Genomic DNA, 17,929 nt, shown 5'->3' on the forward strand with positions numbered 1-17,929 from the left:
AAAAAATTAAAGGGACGCTTGCGCTCTGCCATTAAAGGTGTGACGCGATAGCGTTGAATGATGTTTTTCACTTTTTTAATTTTTATTATCTATTTTTAACTTTTTTACACCGATACTTATTAGCAAGCATTGGCTTTCCATTCTGAGCATTTTGACACTTTTGAACACATTTTTCTAATTTTTCTTCTATTTATTTAATTACAATTAACTAGGAGCTTTTCTTTAATTCGTCATCACCTATGAGATACCAATCAGGTATGAATAACTAGAACCAACAATTACCATGATGCGATTTTCTTCACGCAACTCTCGATTATTTTCTACACGCGGTACCGACTACGCCGTTTCTCTTTTCCACCGAACGAACTGTATAGGCTATCGCGTAATAGTCAGATTCCTACGTACCAAGTTACATTCCGAAGATTCTTGACAATCACTGAAGTGGCCTGGCCCAAGCACAGTGGTAAACTGTAAAAGATAGAGCAACCTTTACAAGAATGGTGATTGACAAAGAGTTCATAGACTGTGGACAACTTGTGGAGTTAACAGAACTAGCCACCCAGCAAGTATTATTGAGTCAACAGCTACAATACAAGTTGTTGTAGCTGTTATTGACTGCGGTCAGCAAGTGTAAACAAAAGGGATATTTACCTTTCGGCAGCAGCGAGTTGTTAACTAATATTTTCGTAAAGTTTGTTAACCATGGATTGACCTAACTAAATACCTATTGTTGTTAACTACCATTTGAGTAAATTCTGTTAACTATGGATTGACTGGCTGAAATATATACGGATGATGTAGATCCAAAAATTCTCAAGGAGACCTCAGCTCATAGCTTGACTCCATTCTGATTTTTTTTTCTTGTTACTGGCTTTGCTTTTGCTCCCTTTAATGTTTTTCTGTCTGCTGATGACAGTTTGGTTTCATGTTTATTTCATATTACCTTTCTGGCACAAAAAAATACCAAAGGCGCATTGCAAGTAAGAACAGATGTTTGAGGTTTCTCGCATTGCGCAAAAAACAGTAGAATCAGTTCTAATTTGATAAACTGCTAACAAGTAATCATTTTTTATATTATGTTAAGGACAAAATCGAGCTCCCGTGAAAACGGCTCTGTAGAGTACGAATACGCCGTCTAGCACTGCTTAGTAGAGAAACTGCGATCACGTGATGGGCATATACGATGCGGCATTTCCGATAGATATTGGTATGTCAGGTACCACTCCCGTTACCGAGTTATGTACTTCTCGATAAACGTCTCAAATCAAATTCAGGTTTATTTGAGCGGCTTCGGGGGTGGTGGTGCGATTCGATATGTTTACGTTTTAATTAGTAATTGGAAGCATTCAATGTTTACCTTTTATTTAAATGTAGCGTCGTTTATATACCACAAATCGTAGGGTTATATTTTAAAATCAAATTCATTTTACAACTGTTCTGGGTAATGTAGCTCGTGTGGTGGGAGTTAGGCTGAACCAGAAGCCTGTGTGGTTCTTGCGACGGGCGTATTTCTCTCTCTCTCTCTTTCTTCGCGCGAGTAAGCGGAAGTGGCTAAGTTACAGAGCCAGTAGCAGGCCGTCTATTTTCTCTTCCTTCTTCATACAGTCGCAACAACAAGCCTCGAGCCGTAGCTCCTGATGCAGGGAACGCATTGAGCGATGTTTGAGGACTGCATACTCCCTGTGGTTCACCGCGTCCCGAAGCAACCCGTTGCCTCTTCTGTATTCGTAACTCTGTGGTAACTCGTATCTCGTAAGTCTGTGGTTTCGTAACTCTGTAATGACAACTTTGTGTCTATGTTCGAATAATGGCACATTGTTTAAATAATTTCTTGTAAATAAAACAGATGACTTATCTGCCCTGTCTCATATAAATTGAATCGTGTGCTGCAATGTCGCTTGGTTACTACTGCACAACAGCTTGCGTAGCAGTCAACAACCTGCATGCTTATACAGCAAGGTTGACATTTTGTGTGCAGTAAACAGCTATGATACATCCTGTAAACTCAACAATTGCAGCACACTCATTCAAAAAACTGAATGTTGATAGCAGAATTAGTGCTGTGTTGACAATCTGTGCTAAGTCAACAACTTTAGTACATCTCCTCAGTCAACAACACCAGTACATCCAGACAACAGTTTGTTCTGCCTCTATTCGATAAGTATTGAAAACATAACAACATGGTGCGTCCTTTTTTTGAGACATGTAATGACAGACTTTGATAGCTATTGAAAGCATATCAACAACATGGTGTGTCCTTTTTGTGAGACATGTAATGACAGAATTTACCTAAGGAAACAACCTTACGCACTGTATGCGCTGGAAAGACACGGTCGCAAAGCGAAGAGTGCGTCCACTTCTTGAATTTTATCTTGTAAAATAATTTGTGGCCAGTACCAGAGATGCAGTTTTGTGTTGATAATTCATGCAGAGGAGTTTAGTTAAACAGTGGTAGATTTCCAAACTTTGAAAAAAGACCAAATTATTAGAGGAATATACAAAGATATTGTGGCTCTCTATATAAAGTTGTAATGCATAGGATTTGACAGCAAGAAATATAATCTCTCTGTTCGTTATTAACCTCAGGGCACCCTTTTCAGCTTAGATATTTCAAATTACGGTGTTTCTTAAACTTGATTCTTCAGGCCGCGAGATTCAAATTTTATTCATGTGGCTAGCAGTCTGCATTGCGACATTAGCGTCATCAAATGCCAGCCATTTTTAAGAATTTTATTCGCCTAAAGCCACAGTCATTAAACGGACAAAGCAGGAATATGTCCAGTATGTTAAAAAAAATAAAAAGCTGTTGCCGCTTTTCGCACACCTATGTGTACAGTTACTGAAGCCGGCGATCACACCGATACTTTCCCAGTGTGCGTAGATATTTGATTTTGTTCGATTCAGGAGGCTACAGGATGAGCACAACTACGCGGTCTCTTTTTGCATCATGGTGGCGCCAAAGTTTCACTTTTAAACATAGTCCAAACTCTAGACGCATCAAGTATCACAACTTTGAAGAATTGCAGCTCTTATCGCCGAGGTGTAGCTGTAGGCAGTGGATTCTGTACTCAGCGTGGCTTAAGAGTGAAAGAATTGGAAACCCCGGGGCCCATTAGTGAATGCCGACATCGAGACACCACAATGCAATTGGACTGAGAAGTTGTCAATCTTGCGGGTTGAGTTAAGCTATATCATCTTTACCAATTCTTTAGTATGAATAACAGGGAATTGGCCAATATAGAACATTTATTTTCCAGATGATGTTCATTTTTAATACATATCTAACTATTCAACGCAATTGCCAACAATCAGCCCTCACCACAGTTTTGCCGGATTAGATTACCGTTGTTGAATGGTCACTATCACCCCGAAAGAATGTGACTTTTATTTGTGGCCTCCAAAAACTATTGGTACGCGTCCTTCTCAGTTTGCTTCTTGGACGCAGTGCAACCTTCTGCTTTTTGTTCATGCCGAGTGTCGCCGAGACGAGCCTTAATCAGATTTTGTAGCGCGAAATTTGCCGAGATAGATTAATGTCGAATGACTTCAGCCAGGACGGCCGCTTCCACGTTGCTCAAAGGCTTTGTAGTTTCAGAACGGTTGCTTGGCGGGCTAGTTGGTTCATATCTAACTTGTATTGCAGCGCAAACCACAAGAAGGGACGACGACAGACAGAGTGAAAAGAGCGCTGACTTCCAACTATTTATTTCTCTGATATGCCACACATTTATACACATTTGAAGCTATTTGGGGCCTCCAAAAACTATTGGTACTCGTCCTTCTCAGTTTGCTTCTTAGACGCAGTACAACCTTCCGCTTTTTGTTCATGCCGAGTGTCGCCGAGACGAGTCTTAATCAGAGTTTGTAGCGCGAAATTCGCCGAAAAATTCCTTTCATGCTGATTGTTTTTCCTGCTCTTTCCTGCTGAAGCTTTAAATGTGTATAAATGCGTGGCATATCAGAGAAATAAATAGTTGGAAGTCAGCGCTCTTTTCACTCTGTCTGTCGTTGTCCCTTCTTGTGGTTCGTGCTGCAATACAAGTTAGTTTGTAGTTTCCTTTTGCGGTTTATCTAGAAGTTTCTTTGCCGACTTAAACCTGAGCGCCGACGAATTTAGCGGGCATCCGTAGTTCGACGACCTATGAGCCCGCTTGCTGCTGCCGCCACCGCCGAGTCGTTCAATTCTTTTATGGGTGAAAATAAGCCCAACCACAACAGCTCATTCTGATTTCAGAGTGGGGCTGCTGCTGTCAGAATACTGCAAAAAGTAATTGTCTTCTGGGCCCTTTCTCACGAAATGTTGCCCTGCGGGCATTGCAAAAAAAAAAAAAAAAAATAGCATTGATGACGTCAATATTCATCGAAGCTTTAAATCTTAGTTTAAGCCACGAAGTACCCTTTTTATTACGCCATGTCATGACGCCTTACCTATTCTATCCACGAATATTTCGCAGACTACTTTTGCAGACTTGAACGCAGTCAATCATAACTGGAACCTGTTGCATTAGAAATCTTGAAACGTCTGCTGCTGTTTGTTGATCTCTGTGGCATCCTGCGCATGCGTTGCGTTGTTAAGCTTGTTCAAAGCAGGAGCACTTAGTTCTCTGGCAGCTCTTTTTACTCTTGCTCATTGTGTGTCGAAAACGACATCCTTAAACGGTGAACTGTTTTAGTGGGCCCAAATAAAAACTATACTGTTTATGTTGTACTGTCTAACGCGCACCGCGCAAGTGTTAATGGCACAGCAGCTTTTGATTTTCTTTTTAATTTTTGTGGACCTGATGGAAGCCGGCACAGCATGTCATGCAAGGCGCAGATAAGATGTCGTTCTTCGCCTTTTGCTGTCGCTGTGGTCTTAGAGAAAGTTTATTTCAAAGTGTCACATTTTGTTCGCTTGTTGTTTTGCTTGTACGGTTGCTCTTGTTTCTTTTTCAGTGGAATAAGTGCATCTCATGTGCTCCGCACTGCATGGTCTGAACTGGTCATTATACTGCAAAACACTGCCGGAGTCAATTTTCGCATGATGCACAGCATGGCGACGTGAAGAAAAATATACTGTTCAAGCTTTGATATTAAAACATTATCGTGCACTTCGTTTAAGAAGCTTTGTGCAGCACTACAGAGCACAAGGATGACCTGGGCGAAACAGGAATGCGCGCATTAGGTTATTGTGATCTAAGGCGAATGAAGGACCATGCACGAATCAAGACCGCTTTGGAAGAATATGGCAGGAACACAGGTTTTTACTGTGCATGATAGTGATTTGCCGGGGTGCTCTTCGCCTTACGTAGCGGTACAAAAGGCTTGTAAAACAGGCTGCAGCTGCTATTGCATGGCTTCATTCCTGCTCAGACGCTGACTGTGTATTGCTAGAATAACACACGGCCTTCATCTTCAGTCCTTCATATTACACAAATCAGACATTACCTCTGGTCACGTATAATTTGCTCGGCCTCCATATATACGCCTGTCACCTTGCACGAAGTTAGTATGGGCTGCATACGCAGTGGTGCCTATCAGGTTATCATCATCAGTACTGCGCACAAGAGGAGGGCGGGATATGTGTACACAAGAGGCGCGGTGTAGCCAGGGCAGGATTAATCGCCCTGGGCGAAAGCGCATGTAACCCCCCTATAACTTCGGCGGTCCCTCCTCCCTTCCGTACTATAGTTCTATACTGTACTCTGTTTCATTTTACCCACACCAAACTAAAAGAGCAAGATGTGATCACTCTCATGCGGGAATGATGCATCAGTTTCGCAGCACACAGAACACAATCGCAGCCATTAACGCGCAGACAAAGTGATAACAATTAATGGACAAGTCTGGGACCCACTCTGACATGGCCTGTTTCCCTCTCCCAAAACGGCAGAAAGGGATTGATGCAACTATTTTAGAGAGATAAGTAGGACAACGGTGTGTCGTTGGCGTGAATAGATTTTACTTCTCATCTCGTCTATTGTTCCAATCATAATATTTATATGTTTCCCATCGCCACAGAACGAGGGTGTTGAGAGCAAACCAGCAAAATCTCCTCAATCTCCAAGCACGTGCAAATTACCTCACAAGAAGGGATCTTCCAGAGTGGCGGGAAACCGTAATCGCAACTCGGCAAGGTCCTCCTAAAAGCTAAACAAAGTCAGATTAGGTGGGCGTCCTTTCCTCGTTATAGTTTTCTCTTTTCATACGTGTTGCTCGAAGCTGCGTTAATTGTGGCTTCATATATGAAGCAGGTTAGAATAAATATGTCCCCCTCTTTCTCCTCATTTTCGGCCTAGCCTGAAGTGCAAAAAAAAGAAGACAAAGACGTGACAGGCACACAGGACACAGCGCTAACTTGTCACGAAATCGGCGCACATTTTTGTTAAGCCGACGCGGCGCGAGGCCCGCTCGTCGCCGCATGATAAATTCCACAAGATTCGAGAAAAATCTCCATCCCCGCGCGAGAGAGCGCGTAGCTTTGTACGCGTCGCCTTCGCCCTCTTTTTCACCACCCGGCGATGAAGGTGACTCACCAGTTTGGAAAACGCCAGGCGTCTCTAGGACATTCTATGGGACCTAGCCAATGACGACGCGCGGCTCGATGGGAGTTAGAGAGAGCGTTCTAACCAGCGAAGCTAAGTATGTGTGCGCGCTAGCTTTGGCGCGTGTTGACAGACGCGGCACGCCCTATTTAAAGAGACCGCACAGCTTGTGCAGTCAGTCAGTCAGTCAGTCAGTCAGTCAGTCAGTCAGTCAGTCAGTCAGTCAGTCAGTCAGTCAGTCAGTCAGTCAGTCAGTCAGTCAGTCGGTCAGTCGGTCAGTCGGTCGGTCGGTCGGTCGGTCGGTCGGTCGGTCGGTCGGTCGGTCGGTCGGTCGGTCGGTCGGTCGGTCGGTCGGTCGGTCGGTCGGTCGGTCGGTCGGTCGGTCGGTCAGTCGGTCGGTCGGTCGGTCGGTCGGTCGGTCGGTCGGTCGGTCGGTCGGTCGGTCGGTCGGTCGGTCGATCGGTCGGTCGGTCGGTCGGTCGGTCGGTCGGTCGGTCGGTCGGTCGGTCGGTCGGTCGGTCGGTCGGTCGGTCGGTCGGTCGGTCGGTCGGTCAGTCAGTCAGTCAGTCAGTCAGTCAGTCAGTCAGTCAGTCAGTCAGTCAGTCAGTCAGTGGGTTAGTGGTTGCGGTGTGTTCGCCAGTGCTTCGACTGGACTCCTGGGGATCACCTGCTGCTGGCAAGCCCACGGACCTGCGAGGGAGCGGCGCTCGTCTTGTATGGCGGCCACATCGTGACTCTCGAGGCATCGGACTGCAACAGTGCCTGGTGAAAAATTTGGTGTTTGTATTTGTGACTCTCTCGTGTTTGACCTGTGTTGTGAAGCCTCTGTATTATTGAATCCCTCTGTAGTTCCATGCTTTGCGTTTGTATTTTGTGAACCTCTCGTCTGTGCAATTTTAATGTTTGTGTATTCCTCTGGATCGTCTCTTGCTGTATATAAAGTTTGTTTGTTTGTCACTTCTGACTCCAACCCTTACTCTGGCTTGAACCGGAGACAGCTGGACACCAAACGGGCACCCCTTTCTGTCACTACAAGGTAGTTGAAATCCGGCTGAGCTTGCCACGCAGGTCGAGGGCATCTCCTTTGCGACCGGAACAGCTACCCCCCCTCACTCTAAGGGTGTCTGGGTGTGTGCGCACCGTTAAGGGCGCATCGTTAATAATACCCTCTAATTATTAACGGGTGACACTTGTAACTACATTTTATTGACAGGGCCGAAGAATACATATATACAGAAGATAGTGCATAAAAAAAAACAAAGAAAGAGAAGATACTCATCGCACGCGCATGTCATTACCATCAAGAAACATGATTTCTTTATCTGACAGACTAATCGATGGAGTGCTAACCCACTTAGCTGCTTTCTTGCAAATCATTTGTGCCTCGATTATTTCACGCGTGTATTTATCTTTGCTCTTTGCCTCCACAGTGCACTGGCCGAACAATGGCTTGCAAGGTTTACTAGGGCAACCTTGACAATGTTCGGTCAGGTTACCATTCCTTGGTTGGGCTACATTACGCTTGTGTTCTGCAAGTCTTTCATTTAAGCACCTGCCAGTTTGCCCTATGTATACTCGAACACAAGTTAAAGGAATACGGTGTACTACTCCTTGTACACACTCTAGAAACTTATTTTTTTTTAACCTTTGATGCATCCCTTTGAGCGGTTAGGAACCGAGTTTGTGATACTTGATAATGCCGACAGCTTCCTTGCGTAGAGAAAACCAATCTCACATTTGCCTTTTTTGCCACCCTCTTGAGCCTAGGCGAGACGAGGCTTTCAGAGACGAGGCCCTGGGCAGCAGCCTACTTAGCCCTCCTTCCCCGCTCCCCCTATTTAATGCAGCGCTGTGTGTATTTATCTGGCCCTCATCCTATCCGCTTCAACGATAATGGAGAACCGACATGCCCAAGCATCCACCTTTCCTGCGTATGAGCGTTACCGGCTACATGATAGCCATTTGAAGCTAGATAAAAAGACGTTGTCCTTCCTGCGTTCGTATCACCTTTGTTTGCGCCTTGAATACACGTCTTCTTTGATCGTACTGGTACACCGCGCAAAATTAGCGGGGTATATGGGAAGCCTCACTTCATGCCCCAACCAACGTATCGGCAAGGGGACTACTACAGGGAAACACGTTCATCATTTTAAGGGAGGTTAGTACAGGCATGTCACGCCGATCGGGAAGGGCCACGATGGGGAGGGGAGGGGGGGGGGGAAGACATCTTTAAAAGATCAGAAGCCCGATAAGAGTAAGACTAGAATAAGTTCACTGAACGTATGACCACATCTGTTTACTATATTAAGCACTAACGTAAGCTTGACATTTTCAAACATAACAGTGTGACGCAGTAACGGCTTGTAGCCGAGGAGTCGACGTAGCGCGTTGTTGATGTTACGAAGCCAGCTCCGAAAGGAGAACGCTGAAGCCTGAAAATAAAGTTGCACGTGGATGCAGGTTCAGCACTCAGAAATAAATGGAAATAAAGTAGAATTACAGGTTTGAGGGCCGAACTGGTTCATGAATTGAAAACCACAACGGTGCAAAGATGACATAACAAGAAGGAGAAGGACGCCATATGCGCACATTACCAACGGTTTATTGGAAGAAAATGGACATATTCAAACACTCGACCACGTATGTGCTCAATCACGCGGGTATCAAAAATCCGCAAATGACAAGAATAAACACATAAAAAACGCAGCAAAATATAAACCAACAAATCTTAGCCATAGCAGAGTCAGTCACTCGTAGAAATAGAAGTGTCATGTATTCTAAGCAATAGCAGTCAAAACTTAAAATGTAAAAACAAAGCAAAACACAAAATGAAATAACAAAAACAGATAAATAACAGAACACGTAGCAGAAGCAGAGTCACTCAATCGTAGCAAAAGCAGTGTCATGTATTGGAAGAAAAATCATCATCATCATCAGCCTCACTATACCCACTGCAGGGCGAAGGCCTCTCCCATATTTCTTCCCTTAACCTGGTTCTGTGCTAGCTGCATCCACTTGAGCCCTGCGAACTTAACCTTATCCGCCCACCTAACTTTCTGCCGCCCCCTGCTACGCTTTCCTTCCCTTGGAATCCAGTTTGTTACCCTAAGCGACCATCGGTTATCCTCTCTTCGCACTACATGTCCTGCCCATGCCCATTTCTTCTTCTTAATTTCCACTAGAATGTCGGTAACCTGAGTTATTTCTCTGTCCCACTCTGAACGCTTCCTATCTCTTAATGTTACCCCTACCATTTTTCGTTTCATAGCCCTCTGAGTTGTCCTCAACTTAAGCAGAACTCTCTTGGTTAGATTCCACGTTTCAGCCCCATAGGTGAGTACAGGTAAGATGCAACTGTTATATACTTTCCTCTTTAGCAATACCGGTAAGCTGCTAGTCTAGTCATAATCTGTGAGTGCTTTCCAAATGCGCTCCATCCCAATCTTATTCTTCTTGTTATTTCCTTTTGATGGTCCGGATCTGCGGTTACTACCTGTCCTAAGTAGATATATTCGCCTACTACTTCCAGTACTTCGCTACCTAATGTAAACTGCTGTTCCTTTCCGAGGCTGTTGGACATTACCTTAGTCTTCTGCATATTGATTTTCAAGCCTACATTTCTACGTTTCCTGTTTAGGTCACCAATCATTATTTGCAGTTTATCCCCCGAGTTGCTAAGCAAGGCAATGTCATCAGCAAATCGCACATTACTGAGGTATTCTCCATCTACCCTTATCCCTAACTGCTCCCATTCCAAGTCTCTGAATACTTCTTCTAAGCAAGCTGTGAATAGTACTGGGGAGATAGTGTCTCCTTGCCTAACACCTTTCTTTATGAGAATTTTGTTACTTTCTTAATGCAGACCTATGGTTGCTGTGCAGCCACTATATATATCTTCCAGCACTTTCACGTACGGCTCGTCTACCCCCTGATTTCGCAATGCCTGCATCACCGCCGAGGTTTCATCTGAGTCAAATGCTTTTTCGTAATCAATGAATGCTATGCATAAGGGCTGGTTATATTCTGAGCATTTTTCTATCACCTGATTGATGGTATGGATATGATCGATAGTTAGTAGAGTACCGTTTCCGAAAACCTGCTTGATCCTTTGCTTGATTGCAGTTTAAGGTTGTCTTGATTCTATTAGCGATTACCTTAGTAAATACCTTATACGTAACAGACAGTAAGCTGTTTGGTCTGTAATTTTTAAGGTCCTTAGAGTCCTCTTTCTTATGAATGAGGATAATGTTTGCATTCTTCCATGGCTCCGGTACCGTCGATGACATCAGGCACTGCGTATACAGGGTGGCAAGCTTTTCTAACACGATTCCCCCCGCCCCCCTACCCCCCGTCCTTCAGCAAATCTGCAGTTATCTGATCCTCTCCAGCTGGTTTCCCCTTTTCATAGTTTCTACTGCTTTCTTGACCTCGTACTTCGTAACTGGTGGAACGTCTGACTGTTTTTCCCTACCGCCAATCTCCTTACGGTCCTGACCACTTTTGCCACTGTAGAGATCTGTATAGAACTCCTCGGCTACTTTGACTATCTTGTCCATATTCGTGATGACGTTGCCCGCCTTGTCCTTCATCGCGTACATCTGGTTTTTGCCTATGCCCAATTTCTTCTTTACCGCTTTAAGGCTTCCCCCGTTCTTTACAGCATGCTCAATTTTCTCCATGTTATACTTCCTTATATCGGCCACCTTGTGCTTATTGATTAACTTTGATATTTCGGCCAATTCAATCTGGTCTGTTGGATCTGAAGCTTTCATACTCTGGCGCTTCTTAATCAAATCTTTCGTCTCTTTAGACAGCTTACCGGTATCCTCTCTAACTATCCTACCGCTTACATCTACAGCACATTCAGTAATGATATCTCTGAAATTATTGTTCATTGTTTCTAGGGTAATGTCGCCATCCTCAGTTACAGCTGAAAACCTATTCTGTAGCGAGATCCTGAACTCTTCTGCCCTCCCCCTCACCGCTAATTCGTTGATGGGTTTCTTTCTTACTAATTTGCTGCGTTCCTTCTTCAGATTTAGGCTAATTCGCGGGAGCTCACCATCCTGTGGTCACTGCATCGCACTTTCCCGATTACCTCTACATCTTGCATAATGGCGAGGGTTGAACACATTATGAAGTAAATTCATTTTGTCTCCCCGTTAGGACTTCACCGTTGGAAGAAAAATCAATCAAAACCTAAAACTTAAAAACAAACCAAAAACAACTTGAAATAAGAAAGCGAACATTACACAGTACCACCCAAGACAGGTCGTCAGACATTGAATAAAGATAAAGCGCGGCGAAGCAGAGCTTCATAAAAACGTTTCCAGAAAGCAAATTTCATTTTTTTTTCAAACAGCCACAAAGTTATCAGTGATACCCATTCACCCTTCTTTGAGGACTGAGAGTGATTAAGCGTTGAGCGCATGCGTGGTCGAGGGTTTAAAGGGACACTGGCGACAATTTTTATGTCAGCAGAGCCTGATAGTACGACATTTCGCGACATTGTGGTCACTTTTCCGGCAGCAAAATATGCATTAATTGACGAGATATTGCGATAAGGAGTTGAGCTGCTTTTTCTTCCCGCCGGTTGAATTCAAACAGTTCAACCCAGCTGCGCATTTGGATAAAATGACGCAGTCCATGACGTGATGCAGACTCCGTGATTGCTGGCCCGCTGCGAGCGGTGTGGTCTAGCAGCGGCCGAGTGAAAGCATGAAAGCTACCGCCGGCCTTTGCGTCCTGCCGTCGTCAACACTGCGAGCGGCGCGCACAGAGGCACGAAGCAGCGCACAGTGGTCTGCGTAAGGTAGACTGAGGTAAAGTCAACGAAAATACGTCGCAGGTGCGCGGCGAAGCATGATCTTCCGAAGAGCACTTAGCCGTTTCAGCTGCATGCCGAAAACAAAACGAACACGCCTGCGCCGGCACATCACCGAAACTAAAAACGTGGCCGCCTGTGGCACCGCCAAGTATGTTTCTCCTTGCCTTGCCTCATTTAGGTTGCCTTTTCGCTGTCTTCTCCACGCGATAAAAGCATGGTATTATGTTGGAGGCAAAACCTACGACTCGATTAAAACATGCAGCGTAATTAAACTTCGTCAGCATCCGAGACTTTTTTCGCGTCAAGTGACTCGCAGTTGCGAGCTTTGGTCCTTTTGGTCGTGGCGGCGATACCTGTATCTCTATTCTTACTCTTTCCTACTTTACTAAACTTTGTTTTCAGTAGGTGTCTTTGCAATCAGGAACTGGTATTATATTGATACAAGCCCACTTCACTTTTGTATTCAGTGTCCCGAAAAAATATGTCTCTTTTCTCCAAAAAACCGTCGGTAGTGGGCGCATGTGGGGTCCCTTTCTCATCTTGTCTTATTTGAGCCGTAGTGGTTTTTAAGAATAGCAATAAACGCACAATTTATGCTCCTCACGCGCCATATGCTCGGGCGGCGTCCATCAGTTTCCGGCGGTTCAGATGGCTGCACCAAGGTACTACCACTAGGCAACGTACAGCAAAGAGAGTAGGAGACGGAAACTTGGACTTCTCTACTCCCTTAATTACTGTAGATCAGTACGAGCTATTTTTATTAGGATACACTCCTTAATTAGCAGAATATCACAAATACCCCGTTACGTGAACAATCACACGATTTATCTACACATTTTCGCTTGTTGTCAATCTGCACAAGCATCTTTTTGTTCTGGCTTCCAAAACGGGGGCGGTGGATTCGAATCCTTCCTAAAAACCTTACAAACTTCTAAGCCAGATCAATGTCTTCTTTAACTAAATATATATTTAGTGTGCTGGGGTTCATAACTATCTGTGAGCACCGCATCTACACGTATATAATGAGAGGAGGAAGGTTTGCGCCCGAAAGAAAAATATAAATATTTGATTACGTTTACAAGGCCGGCTCGCGTTTCCAAAAAAAAAAAAGAGTTGTCACCTTAGCAATGCATTATCTGATCTAGGGAAACTTCTAGCGTCACGTAGGCCTGACGCGCCCGAAGCCGTTGTCACTATGAAGCCAGCTGCCCCACTGGACCGTTCTCCGGTTCAGTGCAGTGCCACCTGCTCGCCTTCCTGACGGCGTTTTTTTCCCCTTACTTCGCCTCGTTTTAAATGTCATAAAATTACTAAATAGTTGGTTTCTCCTCGCCACTGGCAACACTGTCTTGACCAGCAGCGAAAAAAAAGCGTTATAATCGCACCCTGGTTCCGAATATAACGCGGATTGCGCTCTCAATAATGTTATTTCTAAAAAAAGACTCGCGTTAAAATGGTGTAAATAGGCCACACTTTATTCACTTGCCTCCGACGCGTGACCTCAGATTTAATGTGAACATTGTCGTTCCCTTCAAAATTCCGGGCTATGTGATAACAGCTTCGCGTCATCACTTTCGGTTGGCTGACGTCATTACGCTATGACTTCCTCTCCGTCATGGCGAATCGAGATTTTTCATTCAAGGCCAGCTATAACCCTGCCGCATTTTGCGGAACAAGGGTTCTTTAAGGCTATCGAGTTGAATTCTCCGAATCTACTTTTATGAAATTTTTCTTTGTATCAGCAAGGTTGCCATCCTTTCTGACGGTCATTGTGCTGTTTCTGACAACAAAATTTGAAACATGCAGATAACTTAGACGAAGGGAAGTTGAAGCTAGTTTCTTTAACTGTGAAGATGAAGTCACTTTCTCGCGCTCATTGATGGTCCAGTTTCTGAGAGGAAAAAGATTAAAGTAGCAATTAAGGTCGAGGACAGGAAATTGAAGACACTTTTATTGCGAAAGCAATACTACTCTGTTTCGAGCCTTCAGCGTGGCGCGGCAGTACTCAGGTGACGCTGTGACGTCACACTCCACGCGACAGTAGGGTGACAGCTGGGCTATCAACTCAAGCGGTCGGCGTAGCACGGCCGCACCCACGTGATGTTGTGACGTCACACCCCACCTGACAAAAAGCGAGAGATGGGCTGGCAGTAGCTGCCAACTTGGGTCTCTCGTTTCACGTGGGACGGTTATGCCAGAATCAGCCTGCTAGGACCCTGATATTCACGGTACCCCTATAGGCCACTAAGGCACGTTCATACGGCTTGGTTAAAGAGGGGCTTCATATGTGGGCTGAGTAAGAAGAAAAATAGAAGAACAACGCTCGGTCACTCACAGCTAATACTTTCGCTCAATATTTGGTTCAGCAGCGCTGAACCCTTGTAATTTTTTTGTGTTAATTTGAAGAAAAAGGCACCTTCTCAAGTTCAGTGATCGTCCTGTTCTGACAGGACGTCATTGAAGAACGCAAATAGTTAGACGAAGGGAAGTTGAAGCTGATTAAGTCTGAAGATGAAGTCACTTGCGGCACTGCTAACAGTTTCTAAATAAATGCTTGTAGGCTCTACACCAGGCACATGCGGTTACTGTCGGCTCCTTGGCCAGCCCAGCCTGCATTAGGATATCTCTTAGATGTTGATTGTGCATCTGTGCCCACACCCCACGAGGATTCCTCAACTGTAGACCATTTTACAATAGTACCCACGGCAGGCTATGCTGAATGCTGCCCACTATGGCACAAATTTCCCTAAGTTAAAAAAGTTCACTTCCCATTGGCTCAAGTCCTTTCGCTACTCATCGCTTAATTCGCAGGCTGTGCATTCAATGGTTGTCTGGCTTGAAATGACAGCGCGGTGACCAGCAGCTACAGGTGGCTTCATTCAACTACAATACCACGAACCTATACCTACCGAAGGAAAAGGGCGGTTGAAGAGTGCAGACCTGTGCGTTATTTGGTTCCTTTGGCGGCACAGTGCTGCTGGAGATTAAGTCACGGCTACCTGATTTTATATGAGCTCGTTCATGTCTGCTAATAAATCTACCAGAGCCGACACTTGATAAATGAAACTTCCCAGTGCTCATATTATTTCTTTCCAACCGGGTGTATTATAAGAGCGTCATTTTATGCTTCATGATTGTTGCTGGGGCTAATCAAATCGGAGATCAGCAAACGGCGTGGCAGTTATGTATGACTATCGTAGGTACGAATTTATTACTAGGAGCCCATAAACGTGCAACAGAACCGTATATCTTGTCAAAAAGGTATAATCGAGGCATAGCCTGTCGTTTGTACATAAGCAGCACTTCAGTGGCTTCCTTGCAATCAGCTTTAAGCAAAAGATGGGCGAACAACAAAAATGGCACAGTAGAGTGTCTTACATGCTACATATATGAGATCTTTATAAAAGCTCTTCACCATCATGCCGACTACACGTCACGACCGTAGGCGTTATGTTGTGAACAGGTGAAAAATTGGTTCGTCCGCGACTCGTGCGCAGCCCGCAATCTAAAACCCATGCTTGCAGCCTTTCTCCCATTGTGCGAGATGAGCCCAACAACTGTCCGACAAAGTATACTACACGCACAGGCAGGTAAAGTCACTCGCCTGGAGAAGACATTCGGCCCTGCACCGCGCTGTATCCAGGCGGGCGGCGTCGAGCAGTGGCTCCGCATCCTCCTCGTCGATTCTGGGCCCGACGGCGCCGGACGCATCACGGAGCGCCCGCACGGTCACCGCCGCCTCAAGCACCAACAGCAATAAAGCGCACGCCTGAAAGGCGCGCGGACACGTCGGCGCCGCGCTCATCGGCAGCAGCGCACCAACACTGATCGGAGCCGGGATTCCGTTTGGGTTACAGCAGGGCCTTTCTCCAATACTGGCAGCATTCTCCAACGGGACCCTTACATCTTCGCCCACCGGTCTGGAGCAGCGCCGTTCAAGTAACGGGAGCTCTCCTGCTGAGGGAAGTTCATTTCCCTAAAGTTGGTAGTCCGCAGATCCCTCTGCTCGCGCATCCCCTTTCAGGTCCCCCTTCCCCCACTTCTACACCATCGCGCTTCGTGCGCTGCTGGGTGTCTACGCTAGCGACTCCGAACTTCGTCCCGTCATCTCTATTCGGGAGCGAACGACCCTTCTCTGCCCGGCACTCTCCTCTGCTCCCAGTAGGAGAGCGAGTGCCGACCAACTCCTCTCCACGACGCCAACCGTTGGGCGCCAGAGCGACGCCGATTCGAAAATCAATGCTCTTTCGTCTCTTTCGCTCCATTTCTCTCCCTTCTCGTTCATCTCTCTCCCCCCACTTTATGCCGCTCGTGTTTTGTGCCCTACAGAGCGGGGACGGGCAAAGTACCTCTCGCCGTTCGCGTGGCGTTTACCCGGAGAACGATCGCCGGCCTAGTTCCCGCAGCGGCTCCTTCAATTGGCTCCTGGAAAGCGGGCGCCGGTTACTTTGGCGCGGTTGAGTGTGCTTACGAAGGGAAATATTTCCTGGAACGAGCCAGGTATAAACGCGAGGGAGTCGTCACGAAATTTTGAGAAGCGGTACTTCGATTGGCTTCGCAGTCGTTTCGCTTCGGCGGAAACGCACGTGAGTCGTCGGCCGAACTTTGATTGTGGTAGAATTCTGGCGGTTGACAAGATTGCATATTTGCTTTTACGTCAGTAATAGAGTATCCAGCGCTAATAATGTTTCTTCAGTAATAAATGAAAAACTTCTTTCTCGATATTGGTACGGATAACTTCAAGAAAACAAAAGGCACTTTACTGCGCCCCGTCTGAAGTGGGACCCGCCATGGTGGTGCAGTGGTAAGACGCCCGACTACTGTGCTGGAGTACCCAGGTTCGAACCAGACTACCGGCTGCTGCGTTTCGATGGAGACGAAACGGAGCGGCGTGCGTACGCTGTGCGGTGTCAGTGAGCGTTAAACAATTCCAGGTGGTCAAAAGTTCTGGAGTCCTCCACTACGGCCATAGCCTGAGTTGCTTTGAAACGTTAAACCCTAAAGAAAACCAACCAACGCTTGACGTGGATAAGACTGAGGTGTTGTGCGATGCCCGGTGTTGAAGTCTTCCTCAATGTAGACTGTTGTTATTCACTGAAAAGCTATCACTTGCAAAGCTAACTGTGTTAAGCGTTTGAATATTTAACCACTGCTCAGTCTAAGAAAAGCCCAAAGTTATGTGCCTGCTTTATATATCCAGCTGATGTGGATAATTACTACGATAAAAACATATTCACATTCGCTCCTTTTCGCGAATATGAGAAAAGATGCAATTTGTAATGTTTGAGAAAAGATGATACTTGAGCAGTTTGTTCCCAACATATGGGACCTCTCAAGCCGGTACCTATAAAGGAATTAAAAGTATAACAGGAAATGTTGTACGGAGGTCATTTCGTGCAAAAGTTCGTTGGTAGATAACTTTAGGCTTTTCTTAGACGTTATCTAAACAGCTAACGACTAAGCGCACTAAGGAAAATGGGCTAGCAAACGATGCAGCAGACAAAGAAGACAGTTATTAGAAGCGCTTGATAATGTGAACATCGTGCTCGTTTTATGTTGTTCCGTGGATTTCTAACAA

At 45.5% G+C, this 17,929-nt stretch overlaps 1 protein-coding gene across 1 annotated transcript in view; it reads right to left on the reverse strand.

Moving 5' to 3' along the window:
* Window positions 1–16,156, reverse strand: part of LOC146177828 (uncharacterized) — a 42,078-nt gene extending 25,922 nt beyond the window's left edge. The window contains exon 1 of the mRNA XM_084581644.1: window positions 15,956–16,156. Coding sequence (XP_084437770.1) covers window positions 15,956–16,156 — 201 coding nt within the window. The remainder of the gene's footprint in view (window positions 1–15,955) is intronic.
* Between the last annotated feature and the right edge of the window lie 1,773 nt (window positions 16,157–17,929).

This window comes from Amblyomma maculatum, chromosome 10 (assembly GCF_055883805.1).
Source record: "Amblyomma maculatum isolate TAMU_Amacu chromosome 10, ASM5588380v1, whole genome shotgun sequence".
Classification (NCBI taxonomy): Eukaryota; Metazoa; Arthropoda; class Arachnida; order Ixodida; family Ixodidae; genus Amblyomma; species Amblyomma maculatum.